Raw genomic sequence first — 25906 nt, 5'->3', positions numbered from 1 at the left:
GAGCTTTCCTTCAAAAGTGAAAATGTCTCCCTGAACCATCTGCTGAGGGCTAAACTGAAATGAAGGCCGACTCAGCTTGAATCTGTACATGAAAGTCCAAAAGGAATTCAAGGTCTGCTTCACCACTGACGCCGGCATCCTCATCGATCATGTTCCCGGCTGAAGTGTGAATGTCAAAACTGCCGTACTGCGGCTCAAACACAAACTAATAATAGAATAATGTGAACGCTACTCATCGTATTTCATGAGCGTGATTTTTACCCTTGAAACCTGGGTGACTAAACGTTTACATTACATTTGTTCCCCAGTGGACTTTTATGTAACACGAACTGGTCAAGATGGCCAAAAGCTGTACAACGCCGTGCAGGGGAGAGATTCTTGTTCAATGTGAGGGGTCAAAGGTGCCACGCAAGTCAAGCACTCAGTGTTGTTCAGCGTGACTCTGTTGCTCTGTGATTGTACCCTGAGAGAATAAATATAGAAAACAACATTTGAGGTCCTAGAGGGACCAACAGAGCAGTATTGTTCTCGCCGACACTCGAGACAAGAGCTCTAACAATTTTCTGTTCCTTACCAGGAAAAATAAATAACACCTTTTATAATAGCTTCACGGTTCAAACATATTCAAAATTAATCGGCTGACTGGCTTATTCAGATACTGCAATGTGATTCATGTGGCTGGCATTCATCACGTCTTGTCCATTGTCTACAGAGTGAGGGGAAATTTACATTAGACTATTATCAGTAAGTATTAGGTTAAACATGAAAAAAGGAGGAATAAGAACATTAAATTGGAAGAAACAGGTTTTGTGTCAATAACAAAGCATACAGGGTCTTTCAAAATGTAATGTTTGTTGTTCTGTTCAAATTTAGCAATGAACAATAAGAGTTTTGAATGATTTGGTTAATTAAAACTTCCCGAATGACTTGCCAGATACATGCAGTAAATTGAACTCCTGAGCCCAGATTTCCCCAAAACTATCTAATGTGATTTTGGTAATGGCGTTCGACTAAATGTGAAATTAAGGTTTAAAAAAAGAATAATACTACTACATTTAGTCATTTTTCTTCTGGATAAACCAAGGTTAATCTAGTTTTAATGACACAAATATCTCACTGTATGGGTAGATTCAGGGTGGATTTGAAGTTGTGAAGGGCATCACAGATGGAATACATTTTAATATGATGATGGATGAGGGGATACAAGCTGTAAATCATGACTACAGAATAAAAACAACATTAAATGAACAGAAAACAGGAAAGACAGATGCTAAGTTGCTAAGAGTCTTTTCAGAGTAGATGTTGTTTCAGGGTTTGATGTTTATGAAGTGTGATATAATAAAGTTCATAGAAATAGTAAATATTAATTACTACAAGTTTCAAATATTTATTTCTGTTGAGAAATATGTACATTTGTAGAAACAAAATATATTGACAGTAAAAAAAAAAAAAAAGCATTTCATTTAAGAAAGAATTCAAAAGCTGCTAATGTGCAGACGGAGACCTACTTTACTTCCAAATCCACTCAACCTACATTTCAATCAATCAGGGTGAACATTTACAAAATGAATTTATGCACAGAGACATAGGTAGCTTCTTTTATTTGCAGTTTAAGGGAATGTGTTTTTTTACCAAGATATTTCACGTCTTGTCATTTCCTGCTGTGTCAAGTCAACAACAGCACTGAACATATTTTGCCTTCAATTGCTTCAACAACTGTGAGGTAATAATCACATTGACTGCTGAATCCCCAAACTCTGGTGCCAATGACAGTTTGTATGGATGGAGATAAAACTAGATGTAGACAGTCGTGTGAAGAACAAAAGGTATTCACCCCCCGGTTCCTGATGTCACTCCACCAAGTCACTCTGCCTGAACTAATACGTTTAATAGTTTTTGAAACAAATCTATGTTGCCATAGCACTCTGCTTGAGAACCATTTTCTGGCGGGAACCCTTCATTGCCGAGGAGTCAAGTCCCGTGCCCCCACCCGAAGTGTTTGGAAATCCATGAGCAGCAACATATTTACGGTACGCTTCTCGGATGATGCGGAAGGCCCGTGTGTTAGCATATGGTATATCAGTGACCGGGTCTCGGTACAGTGCGGCCTTGTGGGTGACAGGACAAACCTCCTGGACGGGCAGCTGAGGACTCGACTGGCCGCTGTGTGAAAAGGCCGCATCGAAAGCTTCGTCCTCGCTGAAAGTTATATAAGTACGAGAGCATAGGCCTCCGGCAGGCTGCTGGGACGGTGTGGTGGGATTTTGTGGTGCAGTCTGAGGGACGTCCTGATCCAACCTTTGGAAGATGGGAAAATGACAAACATGATGCATGTAAGATTTTCCTACTTAAAGACTTAAGGTCAGTTAAATCAGATTACTTCAAGCAGACACAAATTTGAATAATGGTGCGGAAGCAATTTTTCTGAATCAGTTGTTAAGTACCCTTCAACATCTACGTTTTCTTCTTTTAAGACTGAATGAGAGACGAGTGGCATCAGGACAGAATGGTAACGGATGGTGGGTCCTTCAAAACGCCGCTTCTTGTGGACATGTTTCTTCTTGTCCGCCTCCAGACGTTCATAGTTCTCTACACACAGAAAGTGAAATTAATAAGGTCATCTATATTTCATGTCATTGAGCTAAACAACTTGAGACATCTTGAGACAGTAGATTGGTTCATTTTTCTAATTCATTACTAATTTTGTAACAACAATTACTAGTAAAGTTAATCGTCATATTATATTTACTATGATTTTCTGTATCTCTTTGCCAAACAGATGGGATATTGATTGACATGTATTCTGAATACAGCTAGTGGCATCTGTTCCACCACAACATTTCTTTTTAGACATCAACAGACACACCATTTGTTAAGAGGAAATATTACTAAACTTACTGTTATTTTTAGGATCCTTAGGGTTCATTTAATTGTTATACAGTTTACTTAATATTTCGTCTGTCTAGGCAATGATATGTGTAACTTATGCTGTATTTGTCATAATAACTATGAAATAGTTATATTGTTTATTTTAGTGGCGCAGCGTAAAAACACAAATCGCACTAATAAGAGTCAAACATATGTCCGTGTTAGTCCTGTTACATCAGGGGTCGGGAACCTTTTTGGCTGAGAGAGCCATAAAAGCCAAATATTTGTTTATGTATTTCCTTCAGAGCCATATATTTAATAGATTTGAATGCAACTTTATGCGTGCATTTTTTAAGAATAACACTTCTCCGAGTACTAATAGCAGTATCAGTGTTTCATTGAACATGTAGCTCTTTTATTAAATAAACTAAATGCTTACGTTATTTATCTCATTTATGTGCAAGTTTCAGTGTTTACTGCACGGGTGTCAAACTCAAGGCAATTATATCAGGCCCGCGAGAAAATATCATATGTCTGTCATAACTGGCCCGCCGGTTTTGGTAATTTAATCAATGCATGGCACAACCATTCGAGGAAGTATCTAAATATGTGAATGGAATGAAAGTTTTCGGAAAGCAAAGGGAAACACACCACAGATCTCTGGGACGATGTGAGCTGGACTGTTTGTGCGACATAACGAAGCATCTCACTGTTAAACCTGCAGCTTCAGGGCCGTGTGATCACGGACATGTGTGATGCCGAGCTGCCTGTGGGAGACTCTGATGCAGAAGGAAACTTTGGTCACTACGTGTTTCCAAACACTGACAAACATCTCCACCGCTGTGTTCCCGACAGCATTCTGCTGATCAACTGAGAGCATTTGCCGACTTTGCAGCTCAGATATTAAAATTGAACTGCTCAGCAATCCGTCTGCAGTTGACTTAAATATGTTCCATATCTTTTTGCACTTTATCCAATATGTGTATCCTGTTCAATAAATGTGGACCGTGTTTGGCCCTCGACGTAGCCCCAGTTTTTAATGTTGGCCCTCTCTGTGATTGAGTTTGACCCCCCCGGTCTACTGCTTGCTTTGTGCAGTTTCTCCTCTGCTCGGTTTCACCTACGCACACACGTGTGAACACACCTTAACCTACAGCCAGAGACAGAGCGGAGGAAAGGAGAGGGGAGAACTAAAAACAAATCCACTGATAAATGTTTTACTTTAAAATGACACAATATCATTATTTATTACCTGTTAATCATGTTAAATGTCAGCTCAAAATTGTCTGCGAGCCATATTGCGTTATCGAAAGAGCCATAGGTTCCCGACCCCTGTGTTACATACTACTGTATATACTGAAGCTTTAGAACAAGAACCAAAACTCTTTCATTTGAGTAACTTGACCAACATGTGCTCACCTAAAGATTGAATGTTGATCTCTTCTGTGATTTTGGCCTCAGCCAGCAGTTCTTCCTGCGTAAGGGGCCGGTCCCGATGAGCACCTCTCCGCCGCCGAGGGGCATCCTGACGCTCTTGCAAGCGCAGATTGGTCTTTCGGGTATGTTCACTGGTGGACTGTCGCACAGACTTCCGAGCTAAAGAATGATTAAGGGAAACAGCTAAAAAATTATTCAGAATGTTCAAATACTGAAAAACTGCAGTACAATCATCTTGTGCTTACAAAGTGATGGTTTATGTGTTAGAACAGTTTTGTGAAGTGTTTTTGGATCATTCAGTGTGTAGGCAGAGGTTTGTTGCAATCTTACTTTCTGCAAAATCTTGGAATTCTTGTGGAATCCTTCTTTTGAGCTCGACTTTAACTTTCTCAGTCTTCTTCTGTTCCTCGGAGGGTTTTTTCGGTTTGGGTTTTGCCACCTTTATTGGTTCCTTGGATTAAAGAAAGACAAAAAGCCAATTAACTGCAAATCTATTTCATTCATGTATTCCGTGTTCATGTTGTGTATCCGTGGGCAAAAATGCTCGTACGTCACAAGAACAGGTACTTTTGAAAAGGTCACTCAGATATGAATGCAGAATGATGAAATAATGTAATTCTAATGTAGAAACCTATTTCAAGTCTGACAGCTCCTGAAATGATTGTGGCTACCTTATACGCTTTAGTAACAACCCGACTTTTCCTCCGAGGTGCATCGTCCTCCTTGTCGCTGTCTGGCTCATCACCCTCATCGATGTCAAAGTCGCTGTCCACCTCATCCTCTGTGTCTGAATGTTCTCCATGATACTCGTCATCTCCTGATTCCTGAAAGGAAACATAAGGGCATCATTTAGACTAAATGTATGAAACACGATGAAATTGATTACCTGGTTTATGCAAACAGCTTCAGTATACACCCTGGAGTCAGTCTGGTAAACCAGATGTCCTCTGAGGTTCTCTATAAGTTAGATTTGTTTTGATAAAGTTAATACAGAAGATGTGCCACCATTTGTAAGCTAAATAGGCTAGTTTAGCATAATTTAGTCGAGTTAGGTTTTGTGATGTGCACTAAGCAAGGGGCTTAGCTATGAAGTTATGAGATTCTGCAGTAGAACAAGGAACTTCATTTTTAATTTAGATAATCAGGACACTCACACTCACAGATCTACAACAAAAACACCTTCAGTGAGGCAGCTCTCTCTATGTGTTTGTGTTGACACCAAGCAGATCTCAAGGTGCTACAGCAATCATGCTCATCATGGAGTGTGTTTAAAAGGGGTAGACCAAAAAAAAACTACCAACACCTTATGTACAAGAACATAAAATCGGATTGAACTTCATCACATTAACAAACACAAAAGTGGGTGATTTTAAGGTAAATGTTAATAAGCATTAGTTTTAAAAGCTGCATTTTGTCTGAGATTTTCAAAGCCTGTGACAACAGAGCTCCAGGGAAGAAAAATCATCTGTTCTTTAATACCGAGTAGCCCGAGTACCTGGATAAGACTAAACCTGTAAAGTTATTTAATTATGACATGAAAAACATGACAACACATGCAAACACAAATTAAATGCGGCGACAAAGGCCAACATCTGTCACAAGTTGAAAATGTTAAGTCACACTATCCATCAAATATAAGTACGTGCACAGGCATGGTCACACTAAATGCCAACAGAGATGAGATTAGGATTTTCTTTTCTTTTTTACCTAGCTACTCTTGTCAACCTCAACCGAGACGAACGTCAGAACTGCCAAAGCAGCCGCTGCCAAATCCCCCTACACAAGCTGACCCTTGAACCAGCAGCTGTTTGAAGAAAATTAACTAGACAGGTTTGCAAATTGAGGATACATTTCAGAATCTTAAACGTAAGCCTTAAATTAAGTTGCTGCAATATCAAATAAAAGCATGTAATGTTCTGGCACACAATACAGCCTGAACACTTTATAGCCTTTCCTCTCTCTTGTAGAGTGTGACGCAGGAAAGGCTGGCACTCTCATTCAGCCTTCACAAATTTGTCAGCTGTTAAGACAGACTGGGCCAGGAAATATTGGAGTCGTGGTCACAGTTTGGATGAATCACATTGGCTTTGATGAGCAGAGTTGGTGCAGGCCTTAATTGAAGGTACATTTTGTAGATTCATCCTTTGGTGTGTCCTTTTTCTCTGTCGGTGGTTAACATATCTCTTGCATCTTTGAGCTTGTATGCATTTTTCTCCCCTTACTATGGCTTCGAGCACACTTGACAAGCCCTACTCACAGACGTGAGCAACACAGTGCCACTCTTCAAATCAAAGGAGCAATTTGTTAAAAGGCAACACTCAGTTGCCTGTCTATTAGGAACACAAAGCTAGAATAATACAACCTTATGGTTCAATCAGCAGCACTGTAGTGTGTGCTACTGACTGTTAAATTGTATTGTGTTATACTGAGGTGATTGTTTTAATTTTTTCAAACTTCTTTATATTAATGAGAAAAGACTAAACGTAAGACACCTCAAATCAAATTAACTCTACCTACTGTGCCTTTTTACTTCTACATAATGCCTTCAACATATTGGCCTATGAAGTCAATTTTATGTTTCTTCTTGTGACTGGTGAAGTTAGTCCATAAATTGACCTGTCAATCAACAGAATAAATCTTTTTAGTTGCTGGGTACTGGATAAAAATGAATAATTTGGGCTTTTTGGCTGCCTTTCACCAAGACTGGTTGTGCTCCTAAAACAATTAATCAAAAGCGTCCCATAAGAATATGAAAAATCATAAAATATGAAGGAATCCTGTAGTATATTGTACAGGTTACACATTACTTTAATAGAAAATTAAGGAAACCATATAAAAATACAAGACTATCAAAGTATATGTAAATCTTATATGGTTATATTTATGCATATGTATAAAGATATTGTACATTTTCTGGAAACTCAATTGAGAATCTGTTAATAATATATATAATATAACTTGTTATCTGGTAAATCAAATAGCTAACATATCAAGGTAACTATTTCATCACATTGATAGAAAAATCCTGTAAATCTAATATTGTCATGAAGCAAAGATGGTCTGATAAAACCAGAGATATTGAACAGGAGGGGGGAGTAACGTTACTCAAATATAGTCAGTAACAGCCTAATATGATTAAATCTAACAATGTGTCCCTTTTATGCTATAATGTGAATAAACAGTTTAATTCAAATCAGCCTGAGTATTTTGACCAGCTATTCAAGAGACCAACTTAAGCTAGATGGGAGCCACATGCTAACGTATTGTCGTTAGCTACTTCACTCTGTAACTGTAGGTTTGGTTACTCACATCGTTGAAGCCTCCATACGTGGTTTTATAGAAGTCATCCTCTTCTTCAGCATCCAGCAATTTTGAAAGACGGTTTCCCGCAGACTTTCTGGGTTCCCGGTCAACTGCCAGAGTCATGGCTGTAATTTCAACAATGCTAACAAACGTTTGTGTATCTAGCTAGCTACTGTTGTGCTAACTTAATCGTTATCGGCTGTATGGGGGGACCTCTTTTACCTCTCGCTGGGCTTACTCCACTATCTGTTCGTATCCATATATATTTAAGTTACGAATACGCTTTTAATTCTCACTGGTATGCTAAAAGAAAGTGTCCCTTTTTAACGAACTGTAGTAATACAAGCTAAGTACACAGCTAATGCTAGCCGTTAAGACTAGCCGCTTCCTTCTTGTCGCTAACCAATACATCCGGAGCAGATTATGTACTTCCGGGATACGGTACGCAATAAAATTGCTTCTCAATATAGCTAAAATGTATACAATTTAACTTGATAAAGCATACAATTTGTACACAAGTTTGTATAAAATTTAACTTTCTTCATATCGAGTTATTTTATTCACCCAATTATTCAGCTGGTACATTTAGAATGGCAGCCACACACAGCCAATGTTTGATACTGTTGTCATGGAACCAGCGGAGAGCTAATGTATTGCCATGGCAACAACATCATTTTGATGAACTTCCTTGTGCAAGTTGTAATTAACATTTTGGTAATCAGCTTGTTTCAACGAAAATGAATAACTAGATAAAACATTAACTGAAATACCTCTAGATGTGCTTGTGGTTAATATTTATTATTGATTTAAATGGTAAATGAACTGCATTTATATAGCATTCTTCTAGACTTGCGACGACTCAAAACGCTTTATAACATTTGCACACACATTTATACACTGGTTGCAGAGTCTACCATACAAGGTGCCAGTTTATTAGGTACTTCACACAGAGCAATTTGGGATTCAGTATCTTGCCCAAGGACACGCCAACATGAAGACTGCTGCGGCCAAGGATTGAATCTCCGACCTTTCGATTAGTAGCCTCGACGAACCACAGCCACAGTTGCCCTTTAAATCATTTATTCGGTTTAAGGTTCAAACTTTGCAGCCAGGGTTCACATAAAACAGAATACAAAAAGACAACATCAGCGACACATCAACACAGTAAACCATAGAGCAAGAGGAGGGAAATGGAAATGGATATAAATACACATGTACTAAAGTGCAAATGTGCAAGGGAAGTGCAAGGAGTGCAGCTAGAGTTCTGTATGCTATTAAGCATATTAATAGCACTGGGGATGAAAGAGCAGTGGGGATGAAGGAGACTGAATCTCTTAGTTCTCCTGAAGGGTGCCCTGAAATGACATCCTGAGGACAAAACCTTAAACTCCTTCATAAGCGGATGGTCCTGGCAGACCAATAAAGGCATTAGCCCCTCCAAAGATCAGCCTATTATAAATGTCGAAGAACCTCCTGAAATCTTACTGACCATTTTCATGTTATGTTGGTGTGATTTGGAATGAATGGAGAGCCCTTATGTTTTTCCCTTACTATGTTGATTGTTTTGTGTCATTTAATTGTTAAATGTGTTATCATTATTTTAATTTATGTGCCTACATTTTTATCAGCCATGTTGGATGATATACACAACCAAGACGGCGCCCGTTCGCGTGGGAGTTGCTGCAACGCTTCCTAATTTTCTTTGTATTTAAACGTCTAAGATTGAAAGAAAATGCCAACCGTGTGCGCAGTGTATAATTGTGGTCATAACGCTACTCGTGAGCCAGAGAAACGGTTCTTTAGATTTCCTAAAATCATCAAAAACAACGATCCACAAAAGAGGGATGAATTGCTGTCTACCGAACGCCGTAAGCTGTGGTTTAGCAACATAACTTGTGAGGATTTAACAGAAGAAAAAGCACAATTCACCCGTGTGTGTGGCGTTCACTTTATATCTGGTAAGAGCTCGTGCTAAAGCTATGTTTTCAATGTTTACGTTAAACATTTGTGCTTATGATATATCCGAACACTGTAAAACCTTACTTCTCCATATCGCTGACTGGTAAATAAGGCACTTTCTTTACATGTGATGGCAGCCATTTGCTCTTTTCTTCTGTGCATGTTTTTGTTTGGCTTATTCTTGAGACTACTTCACTTGCGAAAAGCAAAGCACCAATGTGAGAACATGCTTCGCTTAGTCCCGCCATACAATCACAGTGTTCGAGGATAACATCGCCGCTCTTCTCACTCACAAACCACGGCTTGAGCGGTGTATCTCGAGCTCTTCGAGAGTGATTTATACGGGCATGGACGAGCACCCTGTCATCTTTCAGTGGTTTGGTAGGAAGACTACCAACCCAGCCAGAAACAAAGAAATTATAAGCATCTAAGCTCTTGTATGCCTTCATTTGTGCGTTGGTTGCCCACAACGTTTGTAGCACAAGGTAGTTCACAATATCCGAATATTCAATCGGCGGTAATGAATCTAAATCACAATATAATCAGACGGCTTTAGCGTGTACGGGTCACGGCCGCAAATTTGAACTTTTTCAGTCTGAATCTTGCCTTTGCAGAGGACTCCAGAGAGTCACAATACTTTGAAGAAGTCGGAGTTGTATTGCTATTGTTGTTCACTTTAGACGCCATTGTTGATTTGTATATCATCCAACATGGCGTTGCACGCATACGTCACACAGTTTTGTCACGTGTTTGCACACTATCTATAGCACTAGTCACCATGGAGCTCCGTCTAAAAAATGTATTTAATTGTTTTGCAGTTTTTTTAATCAATAACACTTGAATTATTCTTTATTTTAAAATGACAATATTGAATATAGAATTTTTTCCAGGCGCAAGCTAAATCTCCATTTCCCTTTTCGCTGAGACAAGCTAGCGGGAGCCGCTACGATGGGGCGCGAAGGTGCGTTTTTTACGCTAAACTTGGCAGAAAAGCGAAAGAAAACTAACTATTTTCACAATGATTGGGAGGAAGAATTCTCTCGCACCGCACAAGGAAAAACTTCCTAACAGAAACCCCACAATTAAAGAGGGAAAAATGGAAGAAACCTCAGGGAGAGCAACTGAGGAGGGATCCCTCTCCCAGGATGGACAGACGTGCAATATATGTCGTGTGTACAGGATAAACAACATAGTACAAATACAACATTTGACAGAAATGATGTTGTGATCAAAAAGAGAAAGTATGGATGAATCCAGGATAATGTCAAAAAGGCTTCCCGGTGTCCAGGCAGGACCAGGGCAGCAGGCGCAGCCACGATTCATGATCCATATGTGAACTTTAACAGTGGCAACCTGCCACATGAGAGACATGAGAGACACAGAAACTCTGAAAAAGATGTTGAGTTAGTAACCTACATTTACATAAATGCATACAGATAGAGAGGGAGAGGAGGAGATAAGAAGAGAAGGAGGAGAGCAGGGAGGTGTCCCCCAGTAGTCTAAGCCTATAGCAGCATAACTAGGGGCTGAAAAAAGGCAAACCTGAGCCAGCCCTAACTATAAGCTTTATCAAAAAGGAAAGTCTTTATCCTGCTCTTAAATGTGGAGAGGGTGTCTGCCTCCCAAACACAAACTGGAAGCTGGTTCCACTGGAGTTTATAAAGTGCTTTATTGGGGAATTGAAAGAAAAACATACATTCTACACATCCATTAAATAATGAGTACAGTGACAATATGTAACAAGTGACAATATATGACAATATTAAAATACCAGCAAAAGATATATAATCAAATTAAGTAGAAATGCTATATAGATGCAGGTATTGTGTACATTAACCTTAATATAAGGTTAACATTCCTAACATATTTGAATTATTTCACAGCTACCATCTGAGGTCCATCATAATTGTTTCAATTAAACAGAGCACTATTTAATTTGTTCTTTAGAAACCAAATAAACAAAAACAAGTTCTTAAATTGTTTCCATATACTAACATCAACAAAAGCAATATAAGCAACATGCAATCAACTGAATACTTTACATCTCTACGGTACATGCATTATGCTAATTAAATATTGCTTACTTTGGTTGCTTTACATTCAGGGTTTGTTATAGTGGAACTTCTGTCTCATATAAAGAGACAGACTTGAAAAATAAAGCTAATCAATGATGTGGTTAGATTCTAAAGATTTTAATGTTTAGAAGGGCTTACGTCTGATCTGTTTCACTTTTGCACAACATAGGCCCTCGCTAACATGTTTACATTTATATGAATAAATCAACAGTCAGCGTCTGTTAGACACTTTCACAAACTCTGAAATCAAATCTGTCTAGTAAGTTTTACATTTGAATGTACCAAGTCATACCATGAAATAGGTTTTTTATTGACTCATATTAGTTTCATGGTGCACCTGCTTGTCTCCATAAAGTTTCCTGTCCCTCCCTTACTACTTGACGTGGCGCTTCGCGGCACGTATGCTATTGTGGCTGTGTGCTTTAGTTGCCCTTTACTCTTACTCCAGAAGAACATGAAGATGAAACATACGCTCACTGAGCTGAAAAATGAAAGTAACCCAATGGTTGCAGCTACCAGTAACGTCTTGACATCAAATGGGATACTCTGATTTCCATTCACACTTGGAGAGGCGGACGGAAAGGCAAACCAACCTTTAAGACGAAAGGTTTTTTTAGAAGATGATGGAAAGGCTCGTACATGAAGGCTGACGGGCAGGCTGTCATTTCCTGCCGCGTTAGATGCCACACAGAGATATGCACCACTGTCATGAGGTTGAGCATAGCGTACCTCCAGCGAGCCATTAGAGAGAGCCCGTATTCTACCAATGGGTGATAGAGGTTTTAGCTGTGGGCTTAACCAGGTGACAGATGGCACAGGGTCACCTTCTGCATGGCAGTAAAACACCACCGTGTGTCCTTGATCTACTCTCACTTCTTGAGGTTTGCGGTTCAGAATACGAGGCTGCCGACATGTGAGCAGGCCTGGGAGTTTACCTTCAGTAAAGTCAAGAAAATACCATCCCTGCAACTGGACTGAGGTAGTGCAAGTCGGTGGATTATCCACCAAAGTCCAGATATAGTCTCTTTCGTACCACCCACAGCAGGCGGCAGTCGCACGCTAGTGGGTTATTATCAAGTCCCAGAGTTCTTAGGGTGTCCACTGAATGGAAAGCTCCTAACTCGAGTGTGGCGAGAAGGTTTCTAGATACATTCAGCAGTTTGAAATGTGCCAGACCCCTGAATGCTTCTATTTCGATACGTAGCAATGATCCCCCCACCAGATGGAGCTCCTGGAGACGGAGCAAGTCTCCAAACAGGTTGCCATGAATGTAGGTGATTGGGTTAAAAGAAAGGTCAAGGTATAAAAGATATACAAGATGATGCAAAGGGATGTAGGGGACAGCACTGAGGTTACAGTGCCTAATGGTTAGGGATGTAAGATTAAGGCCAAAGAGACTGTTTCCTGACAGAGTCTCCAGCCAGCGGCAATGAGAAATGACAAGTTCCTTGAGACGCTCTAGTTGACGGAAAGAGTAGTTTGGCAGCGTGGTGAGGCCCAGTCGGTGAAAATGAAGACTTCTCAGCCCGGCGAGCTGTGTGAGGGCCTCCGTCGGCACAGCAGTGAGGTTGCAGCAATCAAGGCACAGCTCTTGCAGATTGCTTAAGCCAGTGAAAGCTTTATGAGAAATTAAAACTAAGTCATTATCTGCTGCTTTAATACACTGCAGAGCAGTTAAGTCACGGAAAGTAAAATCTAGAAAAACAAGGATCTCATTGCTGCTTAAGTCAAGTAACTTTAGTTTTGGCAAACCATCAAATACTCCGACATGAATAATCTTCAGGTGGTTGCGAGCGAGACGCAGAGTTATCAGACTTTGTAAGCCGAGAAAGGCTTCCACTTCAATTATTACTATGATGTTGTCACTCAAATCTAAGTCTAAAAGTTGTGTCAAAGTCTGGAACTGCTCGTGCACCAGAGTCTTGAACTTATTATGTGTTAGGTTTAGTAGTTTAGAGTTTTGTGGCAGAACTTCGGGCACTGTGGTGAGTTGGCCATCGGAACAGTTCACCTCCAGCAGCACGGCGTTGCAGTGGCAAGACTGCGGACACGGCCGGCGTGTTTCAGATGAGAATGCCACCCCCGCTGCCAACAGGTATAGAGATCCCCAGCACAGCCATAGGTGGACGGCAATCCCCTCAAACATCTGGTGGCCTTCCTGCATGTGTGACAGAGAGAGAGACAGCTGAGAAGAGAGAGATATTTACTGACGTCACATCAGTAAAAATGGGGGAAATACAACTTTCTGTGACACATAAATACACGAAGGCTGATAGTGTTAAAGGAATACTTTAACCTTAAAATGACCATTTGTATATCAATTACTCACCCTATGTTACCTTGAATTCTTGAAGAAAACATCGTTTTTCTTGCATGCCTGCACGGTGAACAAAGAATTTAAAAATTGATAAATTATTGATGAATTATACTAAATGGGGTCCACATTTAACTATATTATCTTTATCTATATTGGACGAGTAGCGCTCCTGCGCAAGTGTAACACTGTTTAAGAGGAAGAGTACTAAAAAGTAAGTGTTTTATCCAAAATGCCTGTGTTTGAGAAGTAGTGAGCATGAGACTTGAATAATACTGCACGAGTTGTGTGTAAACTGATGTTTTGATAGTTTTGCTGTTAAACCGCGGAGGCATGTGAGAAAAACTAAGTCTTCTTCAAAAAGTTAAGGAAACACAGGGCAAGGAATTGATATACAAATGGTCATTGTGTGGGTGAAGTATTCCTTTACGATGTGGCCTATTACATTATTCTGTTCTTTTAAACTGGACATAATAGTTTTATTTTTTTCTAATCTCTTGGATAACAGGAAGTAGATTTTCATAACCAGGAAGCTGCTGATGGAGGGTCCTGTCTTCATATAGACAAAAGCTGATGAAGAAGAAAAGACAGAAAGCAAAGGAAGGTGTGGTCAAATGATGTCAGATGGTGATCCTGAATCATATTTTTCACACTATTAGTGTCAATCATTTTATATACAATATATAATGGTTTGTATCTATGTTGTTTAAAGTACTGCAATAATCCAAGATGACAGAGGTGAAAGCTATCATCCATCTGGGACCAGCCTCCATCTTTAAATAGCAGCTAAAAGCTCATTTGTCTTCTCTGGCTTTCTCTCTTCCATTTTATGGGTTGTTGCTGCACTTAATTCTGTTTCTTCTCTCTCTTACCTATTCTTCTTCCTGAAGAGAATTTTGTAACCTCTACTTTAAAAGTGTTATATAAAATAATGTTTTGTTGCAAAGCTACCTCTATTCAAAGCTAGTAAGAGGGCCTTTGAGTTTAGATTATTACGTTGCACATTCTGTTCCCAAATGTCAAGAATAAACTTCCATTCTGAGGTCGATATTGTCTGCAGTGATAACATACATATAAAGGATGTTATTCGCACCACAATTAAAAAAAACATGAAAAGCCTACGCCTTGTCTACTCACCGTTCAAGTGTAAACCTGCACTGTGTGAGGCATCACATGGAAGAACTAACCGCTCAATTATCTGTCCTCAATTATTGTAAACATCACCTCTTTGGGCACATTATAATGTCAGAAGAATACATACACTTTGCCATTTATTACATTAAATATTTGATATTTAGTTTATTTAGATATTGTGATTACTGTTAAAATAAATTGAAGGCTGAAAAGCCCTTTCTTTCCCCCCCTTTTTTTTGGGCATGTGAATCAATCTATAAGTATTATTACTCATAGCTAATGTGGATTTGTTTAAACTTTATAGAACTTCTTACTTTGGATGGGGGTAATAAAAAGATGACCAAGATCAGCAGCAAAAAGCAGAACATGGTTTAATATGAAAACTATGAGGTATTTTCTTGATGCTCAGATCCAGAATCATGTGACAAAGATGAACAGGGAGGGAGGCGCTGCTTAAATCCACCACAAGGGGGCGGCAGTAGCAAAAATATATTTCTGTACAGTATGTCCAGGGCCAATGGTTGTATAACACTGCTTGAAGATCAACTGTAACTGGGGAAAGATTGGCCAGTTACATTCAAATCTATCAGTAATTAAATTGTAACTCCAGATATAATTCATGCAACAATTTATATTGTCGTTTTATATGAACAGACATCATTTCTTTTAACATGGAAAAAAGACTATTAGGAGGCAAACAAATTGTAAGCCTGTTAATGACTAAGGAATCAGCTCATACAAAAAAGTGTGACTTGCTGAGACGTGTTAAATTGCCAAGATAGTGCTGGAAAAAAAAAAAAGTGTGATTCCACCTCTCCTCACATGTTGAACAATGCAACACTATTGAACATGTGAAGAAGAAGAGGGACAGAGAGAAAAACTACAGTACCAATTTTTTTAAGTAATAGCTCTGTTTCTTAATGTAAAATATAAATGTAACCGTGTTCACTAAAGTGAATTTAGTGTATCATTTTTATTTTTATTTGCAGACTGATTTATGTATTTATTTTAAATTGTATTTATTTTTTTTACAATTTTGACATATTTAATGCTTGTATTTCAAAGAGTCCCTAAATCATTTTGCATTGAAATCATTGGATTTTAAAACCTGTAATATTCAACAGAGTGAATCGGGGAGAAAATGATCTCTTTCTGTGTTTGTGATGATGTTTTTAAGGCGGTAATTTTATCTCGACACAGTTATGGTTATAGAGCTGGGGAATACTGTATAGTCAGCAGCTCCCCAGGAGCAAGTGAGTGATGGAGGCTGACTCCTCCTGAACTCCTCCGAGAGCGTACATGCTAGAGAGTGAAAACAGTGTACAAAGGTGAAATCACAGTTATTTACTGCGGCCTGGCAGCTTCAAATGCTCAAACACAGTGTATGGTATATAAAAGGCTCATAATGATCTTATAGTGACAAAATCAAGTATTGTGACTCACCGTCTCTTCAGTCTGAAGGGCTTGTCATTGTGATATCTCCATTTGAACAATTTTGTGTTAAAAAAAAGAAAGAAAAGAAAGCACAAGACCGTATTTGCAAGTGGGTTTCTTTTTCTGAAATTGCCTCTGGATATACACAAAAAAAGATTATTCAAAGAGCAGAGTAAATCTTTTTGGTCCGACCTTCAGTTGCTCAGAAATGCATTCAAATGAAACCTAAAACGTGAGAGAAAGAGCAGACATATCATAACAAGAAAGCTTCATCCTCCCATTCTGAAATATTCAGCTCCGGAGGAAGCGTGTCGCTGCAGCTCGGTTCCCCTGTTGCTTCGCTGTCCTCATGGCAACAACAACCATGGGTCTTGATGCGCGGGTGTTCGGTGCATGCTGGGGGATTATATACACTAGCTCCTGGGCGACATCCAACACACTGCACTGGATGACAGGAGGCAGGCCCATAGGTCAGCCAAATGCAGAGATTTAGGCGCAAACACCAGATGGGAATGAATGTAAGCACTGACACTTAGAAATAAAGGAGTATCTTCTCAGCGCTCAGAATATCTTTTCAATGTCAGAGCCATTTGAAAGGTTTGATTTGAAAAGTCCAGGATGGCAGTGTAAGGTTAAAACCATCTGTCCAACCAGATGTTTAGATCTTGTTAGTATTTACATCTTTAAAAAGTAGTATTATGCTGCAAAAACTCCATAATAACCACTCTTTTAGTACAAAACTGAGCCCTAACAAAATTTTGACACTTGATATTTAATTACTGAAAATAATTTTCTTTCTGAATCAAAGGAGGCAGGTGGAATTATTGTATTTTATCTTATTGGCAAACATTTTAAAAAATACATCTCAAAGGGAGACAAAATTACTAGTATTCTTTAAGCATGCAATATCAAATCAAATCAAATCAAATGTATTTGTATAGCCCAATATCACAAATTATACATTTGTCTCAGTGTGCTTTACAGACTGTACAGGTTACAACACCCTCTGTCCTTAGACCCTCGCATCGCACAAGGAAAAACTTCCTAAAAGAAACCCCATAATTAAAGGGGGAGAAATGGAAGAAACCTCAGGGAGAGCAACTGAGGAGGGATCCCTCTCCCAGGACGGACAGACGTGCAATAGATGTCGTGTGTACAGGATAAACAACATAGTACAAATACAACATTTGACAGAAATTATGTTGTGTTGGAAAAGAGAAAGTTTGGATGAATCCAGGAAAATGTCAAAAAGGCTTCCCGGTGTCCAGCAGGACCAGGTCAGCAGGCGCAGCCACGATTCATGATCCTGACGTAAACTTTATCAGTGGCAACCTGCCACATGAGAGACAGACACTCCGGGGATGATGCCCCAGATGATGAGTTAGTAACATACATTTACATAAATGCATACAGATAGAGAGGGAGAAGAAGAGAGGGAGGGGAGGAATAGTGAATGGTGTATAACCCTGACTTCTTAATGGTAATGTGATCCAATCTCTCTAGGTTGTGAGTAATAAACAGGCCATAGTTTATCTTTATATAATCTTAATTAATGAATGCCAACATTGCAACTCACCATCAGACTCACATCAGACTCTCAGCTCTGCTTGTTCACTGTGACTCTAAATAAAAAAAATAAAAAATGTCCTATAAGACAAAAAAAAAGGATTAACACAATACATAGGAAACACAACAAGACACATTCAAATGGGATTTTAAACTTTTAAAGTTACGGTAGTGTTAGTAGGTTAGAGAGACTCATTTTGTTATTTGCAAGTACACAAGATGAAATTGGGGACCAGGCAGAGGAATGGGTTTCTGCAGGTCTGAAGTATCGAGGTCATTTTAAAACACACTTGCATGATGGGGTTTCATAGATTTCACTACAACTAAAGTCATCAACAATTGAAATATTTTTCACTTATTCACTAAGAATGAACGATGAGACTACCATCCATGTAAATATAGAAATCTTTGTTTTTGAGCCGTCTCATTTGTCGTGATCCCATTCTCTTACGGTTACATAAGAGAACACTTCAGCTAACTCAATTTACAATTAGCATTATAATCAATCTATGTCAAGTCTCAATAATAAGAGGTGGGCAGTGGCATGAATTTAGAATTAGCTGACTTTGGTTTCTTTTCCCCTGCATCTGAATAATCTCTCATCTCATCCCACGTCCCTTAAAGACCTGAATAGTTGACTGTGGGCCTCATAAATATAACGGGTGTAAATTTATTTGTGCATTTCTACATTTGCAATTTAGTTTCTCTCTACACCCACACTGCTCCCCTCGTTAATTTGTTTAATTAGCGCACACTCACTTCAGATTCAATAAACGTTAGAAAAAATAAACCACAATCAGATTTGCCTGCCTCTCTGCTCAACTGCAGGATTAGGGAGGAGTGTGTGGAAACAAAAAGTGCGTGATCACCACAGAAGAAGAGCCACTGCTGAGTCAGGAACTTACCATCTGCTACCTCGGGGAACCTGCGTTCATCAGCGAATCTCTGTCCAACCCCGGAAGAGAAAATCAGTGGTGAATGCCAATTACAGCCTCGGCCAAATCAAAGCTCTTAATTACATAAAAACCTTTTTGTATATTATTACCATCATTTTGTTTTGTCATTGCTACTCCCTGTAGTGGTGACTGCTGTGATGTCACTGGGTAATTCTCTCTTCTTCATTAGCCAGAATACAGTATAGATATAAGAGAAAAAGAGGGGAGGGAGAGGTGATTTTCAACAAAAGGTCCTCAACCAAGTTTTACCCTGGGACGTTAAAAATTGTATTGTCAGCATCTTAATTTAGTTGAACAATTTGGGAAATATTTGCTTTCTTGCAGAGAGTTACGTCAGAAGATTTTTTACCACATCATCAGCCAGCAGCTAGTTAGCTTAGCATAAGGACTGGAAACAGGTGTGAATAGCTAGCCTTTGTCAGGTAACACAATTTGCCTACCAGCATTGTTAAAGCTCACTTTAGATTTAGGCGCCAGGGTGCAGCATCTTCCTGATGTCTCTGCTGGTTGCCATGGCAACCTCAAGGTGAGGACTAGCCTTTTATTCTGGCAGATTTTGTTACAATGTGAATGGAGACAGGCTTTAATGTGAGTATAACATCATGTAAGGCATGTAAGGGATAACGTACAGCAAGCAGGTCATAATTATAAAATGTTGGTTTATATAACTTTATCACAGTTTTATGATCACAAATCATCTATGAATTTGCCAAATCATTTCTAATTTTAAATCACTAAACTTTTCCATCCACAGATTCTTTCACATACATTTCAAGATACTGAACTACTGAAATTGTTCCCGATGGCATGGCCCATGGTGTGAGTGTGTGTGTGTGTTTGCAAAGATTGGAAAAGCGCTATATAAATGCAGTTAATTTAACATTTCCTCCCCAAACGGTTTAATTTAAATGTATTTCTATCATGTACGTTTGGTTTCTGGTACTGGAGGGGTATTTTGGTCCTCTGCAGCTGGTTGGAAATTAGATTCACATGACCAGCCACACAGCAGATGCAATGAAAAACCGAGCAAAAAACAAGCAACAGTGTGTGTATGAGGAAACTATACTTCCTCTTTTTAGTGAGAAGGTTTCCAGGTCCGTAAAAATCGGGTGCACTTTCTTCCTGGGGCAAAATAATCTTGCTAAATATTCTGCAACAAGGTACAGTATACTCTGTGTGTGTGTGTGTGTGTGTGTGTGTGTGTGTGTGTGTGTGTGTGTGTGTGTGTGTGTGTGTGTGTGTGTGTGTGTGTGTGTACATGTGCGTGTGGAGAAATAGGCAAGTACAAGGGTAGATAGATTACTGAGAGAGAAGCTCAAAGATTAGTGAAACATTTTGACTTACCCTCTATAGTTGTGTGCTGGCAATCATGTTTGATCTTATATGCAGTTTATTATGTTGTTGTTTTAGACTAGACAAGCACTGTGCACATAAACCACTATAACATTCTTTGTCAAAGTGTTTTTGTGAATATCTTTTACTGCAGAAAGATATCAGAAAGAAGCCGGTGAGCTTGTTAATGCAGGGACTGATGTAATGGAGCCTTTTGTAAGAATTAGGCTGAATTAGGGCTGCAACTCACCATTAGTTTCTTAATTAATGGATTAATTAAGAGGGTCGTAGCTACACCTGAGGTCTTGTCCTTAGTACTTTTTGGGAGGTTTTCTTTTAAGCTTGAAAAGTTGTTTGTTTTGTCAGACGAGAAAACAAAAATCTAATAATATTCAGTTAGTCAACTAATCATTTCAGTTGTAGTTACAATTACAAAAGGGTCACATCTGCTGACATATGACTAGTTTTGTTTTTTCCTCTGCAGGATGCATATTTTTCGTGCCGTGTTGCTTTTGGCCTTTCTGGTCCTCGACCACTCTTCGTCTGCCTTAAATAAAGTGTGGGAAGAGTGGCAAATCAAACATCACAAGGTTTATGACAATCAGGTAGGATTCATCATCATACACTCATACACACACTCATCATCAGATCACTCAGTCAGTGTTTCTGTTTCAGACTGAGATCGTGTTCAGGAGAGCGGTGTGGGAAAAGAACATGCAGTTTGTGTTGAGACACAACCAGGAGGCCTCCGCAGGAACACACAGCTTCACAATGGGACTCAATCATCTGTCTGACATGGTAAGAATCTACTCCAAGGCAACAGTTGGTGTTTTCAGTCTTCTGCTCAGTACATTTAAATTTAAATCTTAGTCTGGAGTAATTCATCAGTAACATTAAAAGCTTTTTATTGTAAGAATTTGCAAAACTGCACAAGGTTGTTAGAGAACATGAATGTAGGTTTAGACATGCAGATAATTAGCTTTTTGTAACAGTATCTTAAAATGAGATTAATCCAAAGCAATAACCAACCATATGTAGACGGCACATGAAAATACTTATCTGCATCATATTACAGATGACGCAGATTTTTGCTGTTGCCTGGCTGTGGGTTGCATTGGATGTGAGCTGCTAAAAACTAGTGCAGTATGTTATTTGTAACGTCACTTTGTTTTATTTATTAAGCGTTGAGCTGCATGTTGAGCCTTCCCGCACAGATTTGGTTACGCTTTTTCACTCTTTTTTGTTTGTTTGTTGTTTCTTTCTCTCTTGTTAGTGTCTTGCTTTTTATTTGTTTGTTTCTTTTTGTTTGTTTATTTGTTTACTTGAGGTTACCTTCTTTTCGTTGGCTGAATTAAGCAGCGGTATTGCATTCTGTACATCCCATGATTTATAACTCACTAAAGTAGTCTTATGCCAACAATAAAACATCCCTCTGTAGCAGATCAGAAGAAAAAATAATCTTTCAGGTTTTAAAATATTCAACATCAAGATATTTGCTGCCAAACAGAGGCGGTCCTACAAGTTACAGTACCAGAGTGGACGCTCAAACACTGTTGACCATGTCACGATTTTATATATTCAGTCTATGGTCACTGTTAAAGACACACATGTATGAGAGGGATCTCTATTGGATGGACGGATATTTAAGCACTGAACATTATGTGCTGTGCCATAATGTTGCCATAATTATGGCACATCTTGCCATAACAAGATGTGCCATAATTATGGCAACATTATGGCACAGCGGGCTCCTCTCCCGCTGCTTTATATTATAATCTAAAGTGGATTCACACTCATTGACCTCTGCTGGTGCAAGACGGATATCACGGACCAACACTGTTAATCTGCATTTAAACCTGCACCCTCTGTGGTTTGAATTAAATCCTGACCTATAGAGCAGCACTAATCTTCCTTGATACAATCTGATTAATTTAATCCAGTATGGCAGTACCATAATGGACAATCCGGACTATTATAAGTAGAGTGCAGTAAGGAAGGCTAATAAAGTTACGTAAAACATATGTGTACATGCATAATAGTGTATAATGACTGAAATATATACAACAGTACAACTGTGGTGCAAAGGTTAGGTCATGTTGTTTTGTGCCATTGTGGCAAATTCAGTATTAAATCAAATGCAACGTTTAAAGCAATTACATGATTATTCTGAAAACAGATTTTAAAATCTGATTATATATGTTTACTATATATATATATATATACATATATATATAATGTTATGGTTACTTGCTGGTGTCTGAGGGACAATGTGTGCAAAATAAACTTCTTTGTACAAGGATGGAGGAACCAGCAGAGCTGTTTCAGTGCAAAACCATTTGAGAAGAACTTTTAGCAGAAGAAGATGAATTTGCAAAACACTGATATGGATTTCATTATGTCCTTAAACTGCTGTAGAAACACAGTAGTGCAATACTAGATGTGACGTCTTCACTAAGCTTTGATATTGTATTATTTGCTTTATGTGCATTTCATATATTTACCAGCCCTCTTTTCTATCAAGACAGCGGAGGAAATCAATGAGAAGCTGAACGGCCTGAAGCTGGAGGAGCCTGTTCATTTCAGAAACGGCACTTTAAAGGAAGCGAGTGGCGCAGCGACACCTCAGAGTGTCGACTGGAGGAAGAACGGCCTGGTCAGCCCCGTCCAAAACCAGGTAAGCAATACTTTGAGATCAGCCTTTTTTAAATTGAGCAACTGAGAACAATATAATAAACAACCAGTGCCAATGATCTCTCTGTTCAAAAGGGGTTGTGTGGGTCCTGCTGGGCATTCAGCTCTCTGGGAGCTCTCGAGGGCCAGATGAAGAAGAGAACTGGTGTCCTTGTTCCCCTGAGCCCACAGAACCTGGTGGACTGCAGTACCAGCGATGGGAATTACGGCTGCAGAGGAGGATACATCTCTAAATCCTACAGCTACATCATCCGCAACCAAGGCGTAGACTCAGAGAGCTTTTACCCTTACAAACACCAGGTCATACTCAGCATTATTATTAAATGAACTGTCAAGGTTATTAAAGAGAGATTGACCTTACAAACGTGCAACTACTAACATTTTGTTTGTTTCTTGTTATTTTATATTTGGTTGTTGTTCCTTTCTTTCTTTCTTTCTTGTTTTTTTGTTTTTTTTTGTCTGTTTCTTTTTTTTTTTCTTTTTTGTTACTAGTTTCTTGTTTTTTTTCTTGTTATTTGTTTCTTGATTTATTTTCCTTTTTTCCTTTTTTCCTTTTTTTCCTTTCTTTCAAGATAATTATTACTGTTTGGATGTTCAGTATTTTCAGAATATCTGACATACAGTTTTAAGACAAAGCATCATGCCATGTGTCATTTTTCCTAAATAATTCTGAAGTCCATTGTAACAATGAAACAATTCATTATATTTTAGAACTAGAATTGTGTTTTGACGGATGTGTCAAATACAGTGTAAAACAGCTCTGTTTTTAGCTGAATTTTATTTTGCATATTAATATTTACACTGTATATATGCAGTGTGATTATATGCATGATGTACATAATCGACTGGATTATTATTTTATGTATATTCAACCATATAACAAATCAAGCTACATAACTAAAAAGTGTTTTAAGACCAAAAAACATGCCTAATTTTTACAGGTTTGAATAAATAGTAATACATAATATATTATGTATTTGTAGAACGAGAAATGTCGATATTCTGTGAAAGGAAAGGCCGGCTACTGCTTTGATTTCCACATCCTCCCACCAGGAGATGAGAAGACTCTGCAGGCTGCAGTGGCATCAGTGGGGCCAGTGGCTGTGGCCGTGAACGCCATGCTGCAATCTTTTCATCTCTACAGAGGAGGTGAGGCTTCTGTGTACATTTAATGTATTACATGACATGTGCAATATGTTATATTTTATACTTTGGTTGCCAAAAATAGTTCAGTCTTTGCAGACATTTTCTGCTCCATTTATCTTATGGAGAACTTTTTAGGAATTCAATTTTTCAAAAAGTTATTAGTAGTTGTTAGTTAGTCTCAGAAATGTTATTAAAGGACCCACTGCAGTTGAAATATTGTCACAGCGCTCCAAAGAAGATTTAAAGCTTAATTGTTGTGGGGGTGCTAAATGCTCACATTTGAGATATTTATGTTTATTCTGAGTGTGTAAAATCCACAAATATTTGGACAAGGCCCACATTTGTGTCTTTACATAAATGTGTGAAAAGTTACCATCATTAAGTAGATTATTGATTGCACTTTTAGATATAATAGTCGAATGGTAGCTTTGTGTGGCACTTTTCAGTTTTCTTCTGTGTTTACTGCGTTTACTTATTTTATTGTTTTTAACTCAAATGTTTTATTTTTATATATTTTTAATTTTTTAAGTCAACTGTTTGTTTTAATTATCATTTTATTTTATCTTATGTCTTATTCATTCTTACTGGTCAGTTTCTGATCTTATTTTCTTCTTCTAATGTGTCTAATATGTTATCGTTACACTATCCATATAGTGTTTGTGCCTGGACAGGAGGGTTTTTACATCATGAACTGTCAGTTAATTTCTAAGTAGATAAATAAAATGATGAAATGTTTGCCATTCCCCAAATCCTCATATAGATAACTCCACACAAAGGATTCATGATGTTTACTGAAGTGAGGGGATTCATAAAATAGATTCTATTATTTTACATTCTCTCAACCACGTTTATTAACGTTATGCATCTTTCAGGTTTATACAACGTACCAAACTGCAACCCAAAGTTCACAAATCACGCTGTCCTGGTTGTGGGCTACGGCACAGACGCAGGACAAGACTTCTGGCTCGTGAAAAACAGGTCAATTTGTCTCTTCTGGCTTCAAAGTTTTACAGCAATTTACATGTAAAATGTGTTTACACCTCATGTGAAAGGAAATGTTTGACCAATATTAAATATCAAATGTGAATGTTTTGTGATTGCAGTTGGGGAACTGCGTGGGGAGAAGAAGGCTTCATTCGAATTGCCAGAAACAAGAATAATCTCTGCGGTATTGCCAGTTTTGCAGTCTACCCTACGCTGTGAAAATGTGACCCGTCACCTGATTCGTCCTGGTAGAATTTAGGTTATTTATTTGACATTAGAGACCATGTTTTTTTGTTTTTTACATGCAACACTGAAACTGTAAATGATGTCCTGAAAAACGGCCCAAGAAATAGTGTTTAAAAAGTGTTACATTTGTTCAGCTACTGTATTTGCTTTGGTCGTCTTTCTCAATGAACTTTTGCTTTTTTTGAGTTAATACTAATATAATAAAATATAAATGTCTGAGTTTCATCTACTTAAGCTCTTATCTTTCATTCTGTGTCATTTTGAAGAGAAAATATGTATTCATTTTTATCAATTTGATGTGTTTATTTAAAATTTCACATTTAAATGTTGGCTTTGATTCAGTGTGTGAACTTTGTGGATTTAATCAAACTTTTTTTGGCTCTTTTCTGCCTGTTAAGAAGGGTGACATGGGTCTGAAATATTATTGTTAGTAATAGTACTGTAGTAGGAGGAGGAGTTAT

The 25906-nt window shown here is 38.5% G+C and overlaps 3 protein-coding genes across 4 annotated transcripts; 1 reads left to right on the top strand and 2 right to left on the bottom strand.

Annotated features, from left to right (window-relative positions):
• Nucleotides 1-1541: 1541 nt before the first annotated feature.
• Nucleotides 1542-8032, bottom strand: vps72a (vacuolar protein sorting 72 homolog a). Of its 2 annotated transcripts, none has more exons than XM_029442483.1 (6): nucleotides 7615-8032; nucleotides 4977-5129; nucleotides 4636-4756; nucleotides 4288-4488; nucleotides 2445-2589; nucleotides 1542-2298 (listed from the first exon to the last, which is right to left on the bottom strand). In XM_029442483.1, exons 1-6 carry the CDS (start codon nucleotides 7729-7731, stop codon nucleotides 1908-1910), a joined length of 1128 nt encoding a protein of 375 aa, XP_029298343.1. In that variant the 5' UTR covers nucleotides 7732-8032; the 3' UTR covers nucleotides 1542-1907. The 2 variants fall into 2 exon arrangements, with proteins under 2 accessions (XP_029298343.1, XP_029298345.1); XM_029442485.1 differs by having other exon boundaries at nucleotides 4288-4464.
• Nucleotides 8033-11225: 3193 nt separating this feature from the next.
• LOC115015711 (leucine-rich repeat and immunoglobulin-like domain-containing nogo receptor-interacting protein 1) lies at nucleotides 11226-16853 on the bottom strand. The gene is given in 3 exon segments (XM_029443236.1): nucleotides 11226-12641; nucleotides 12643-13800; nucleotides 16534-16853. Coding segments are annotated over 2 exon segments (1830 nt in total). The 5' UTR covers nucleotides 13789-13800; nucleotides 16534-16853; the 3' UTR covers nucleotides 11226-11957.
• A 3284-nt stretch (nucleotides 16854-20137) lies between these two features.
• LOC115015607 (cathepsin L1-like) lies at nucleotides 20138-25674 on the top strand. The gene is made up of 8 exons (XM_029443077.1): nucleotides 20138-20206; nucleotides 20863-20983; nucleotides 21054-21176; nucleotides 22900-23052; nucleotides 23145-23369; nucleotides 24053-24218; nucleotides 25088-25193; nucleotides 25319-25674. The coding sequence occupies exons 2-8, from the start codon at nucleotides 20864-20866 to the stop codon at nucleotides 25416-25418; spliced, it is 993 nt and encodes a 330-aa protein (XP_029298937.1). The 5' UTR covers nucleotides 20138-20206; nucleotide 20863; the 3' UTR covers nucleotides 25419-25674.
• The last annotated feature ends 232 nt before the right edge of the window (nucleotides 25675-25906 follow it).

This window comes from Cottoperca gobio, chromosome 11 (genome assembly GCF_900634415.1).
Source record: "Cottoperca gobio chromosome 11, fCotGob3.1, whole genome shotgun sequence".
Classification (NCBI taxonomy): domain Eukaryota; kingdom Metazoa; phylum Chordata; class Actinopteri; order Perciformes; family Bovichtidae; genus Cottoperca; species Cottoperca gobio.
This window is presented reverse-complemented; position numbering and strand designations above follow the sequence as displayed.

Coding starts and splice junctions, on each gene's coding strand:
- vps72a (XM_029442483.1), bottom strand. CDS start 7,731: ATGACTCTGGCAGTTGACCGGGAACCCAGAAAGTCTGCGGGAAACCGT. Junction 4,757..4,976: donor TTGTTACTAAAGCGTATAAG/GTAGCCACAATC, acceptor CTTTAATCCAAG/GAACCAATAAAGGTGGCAAA. Junction 2,299..2,444: donor GAAAACGTAGATGTTGAAGG/GTACTTAACAAC, acceptor CATCTTCCAAAG/GTTGGATCAGGACGTCCCTC.
- LOC115015607 (XM_029443077.1), top strand. CDS start 20,864: ATGCATATTTTTCGTGCCGTGTTGCTTTTGGCCTTTCTGGTCCTCGAC. Junction 23,053..23,144: donor TCAGCCCCGTCCAAAACCAG/GTAAGCAATACT, acceptor TCTGTTCAAAAG/GGGTTGTGTGGGTCCTGCTG. Junction 24,219..25,087: donor TTTTCATCTCTACAGAGGAG/GTGAGGCTTCTG, acceptor TGCATCTTTCAG/GTTTATACAACGTACCAAAC.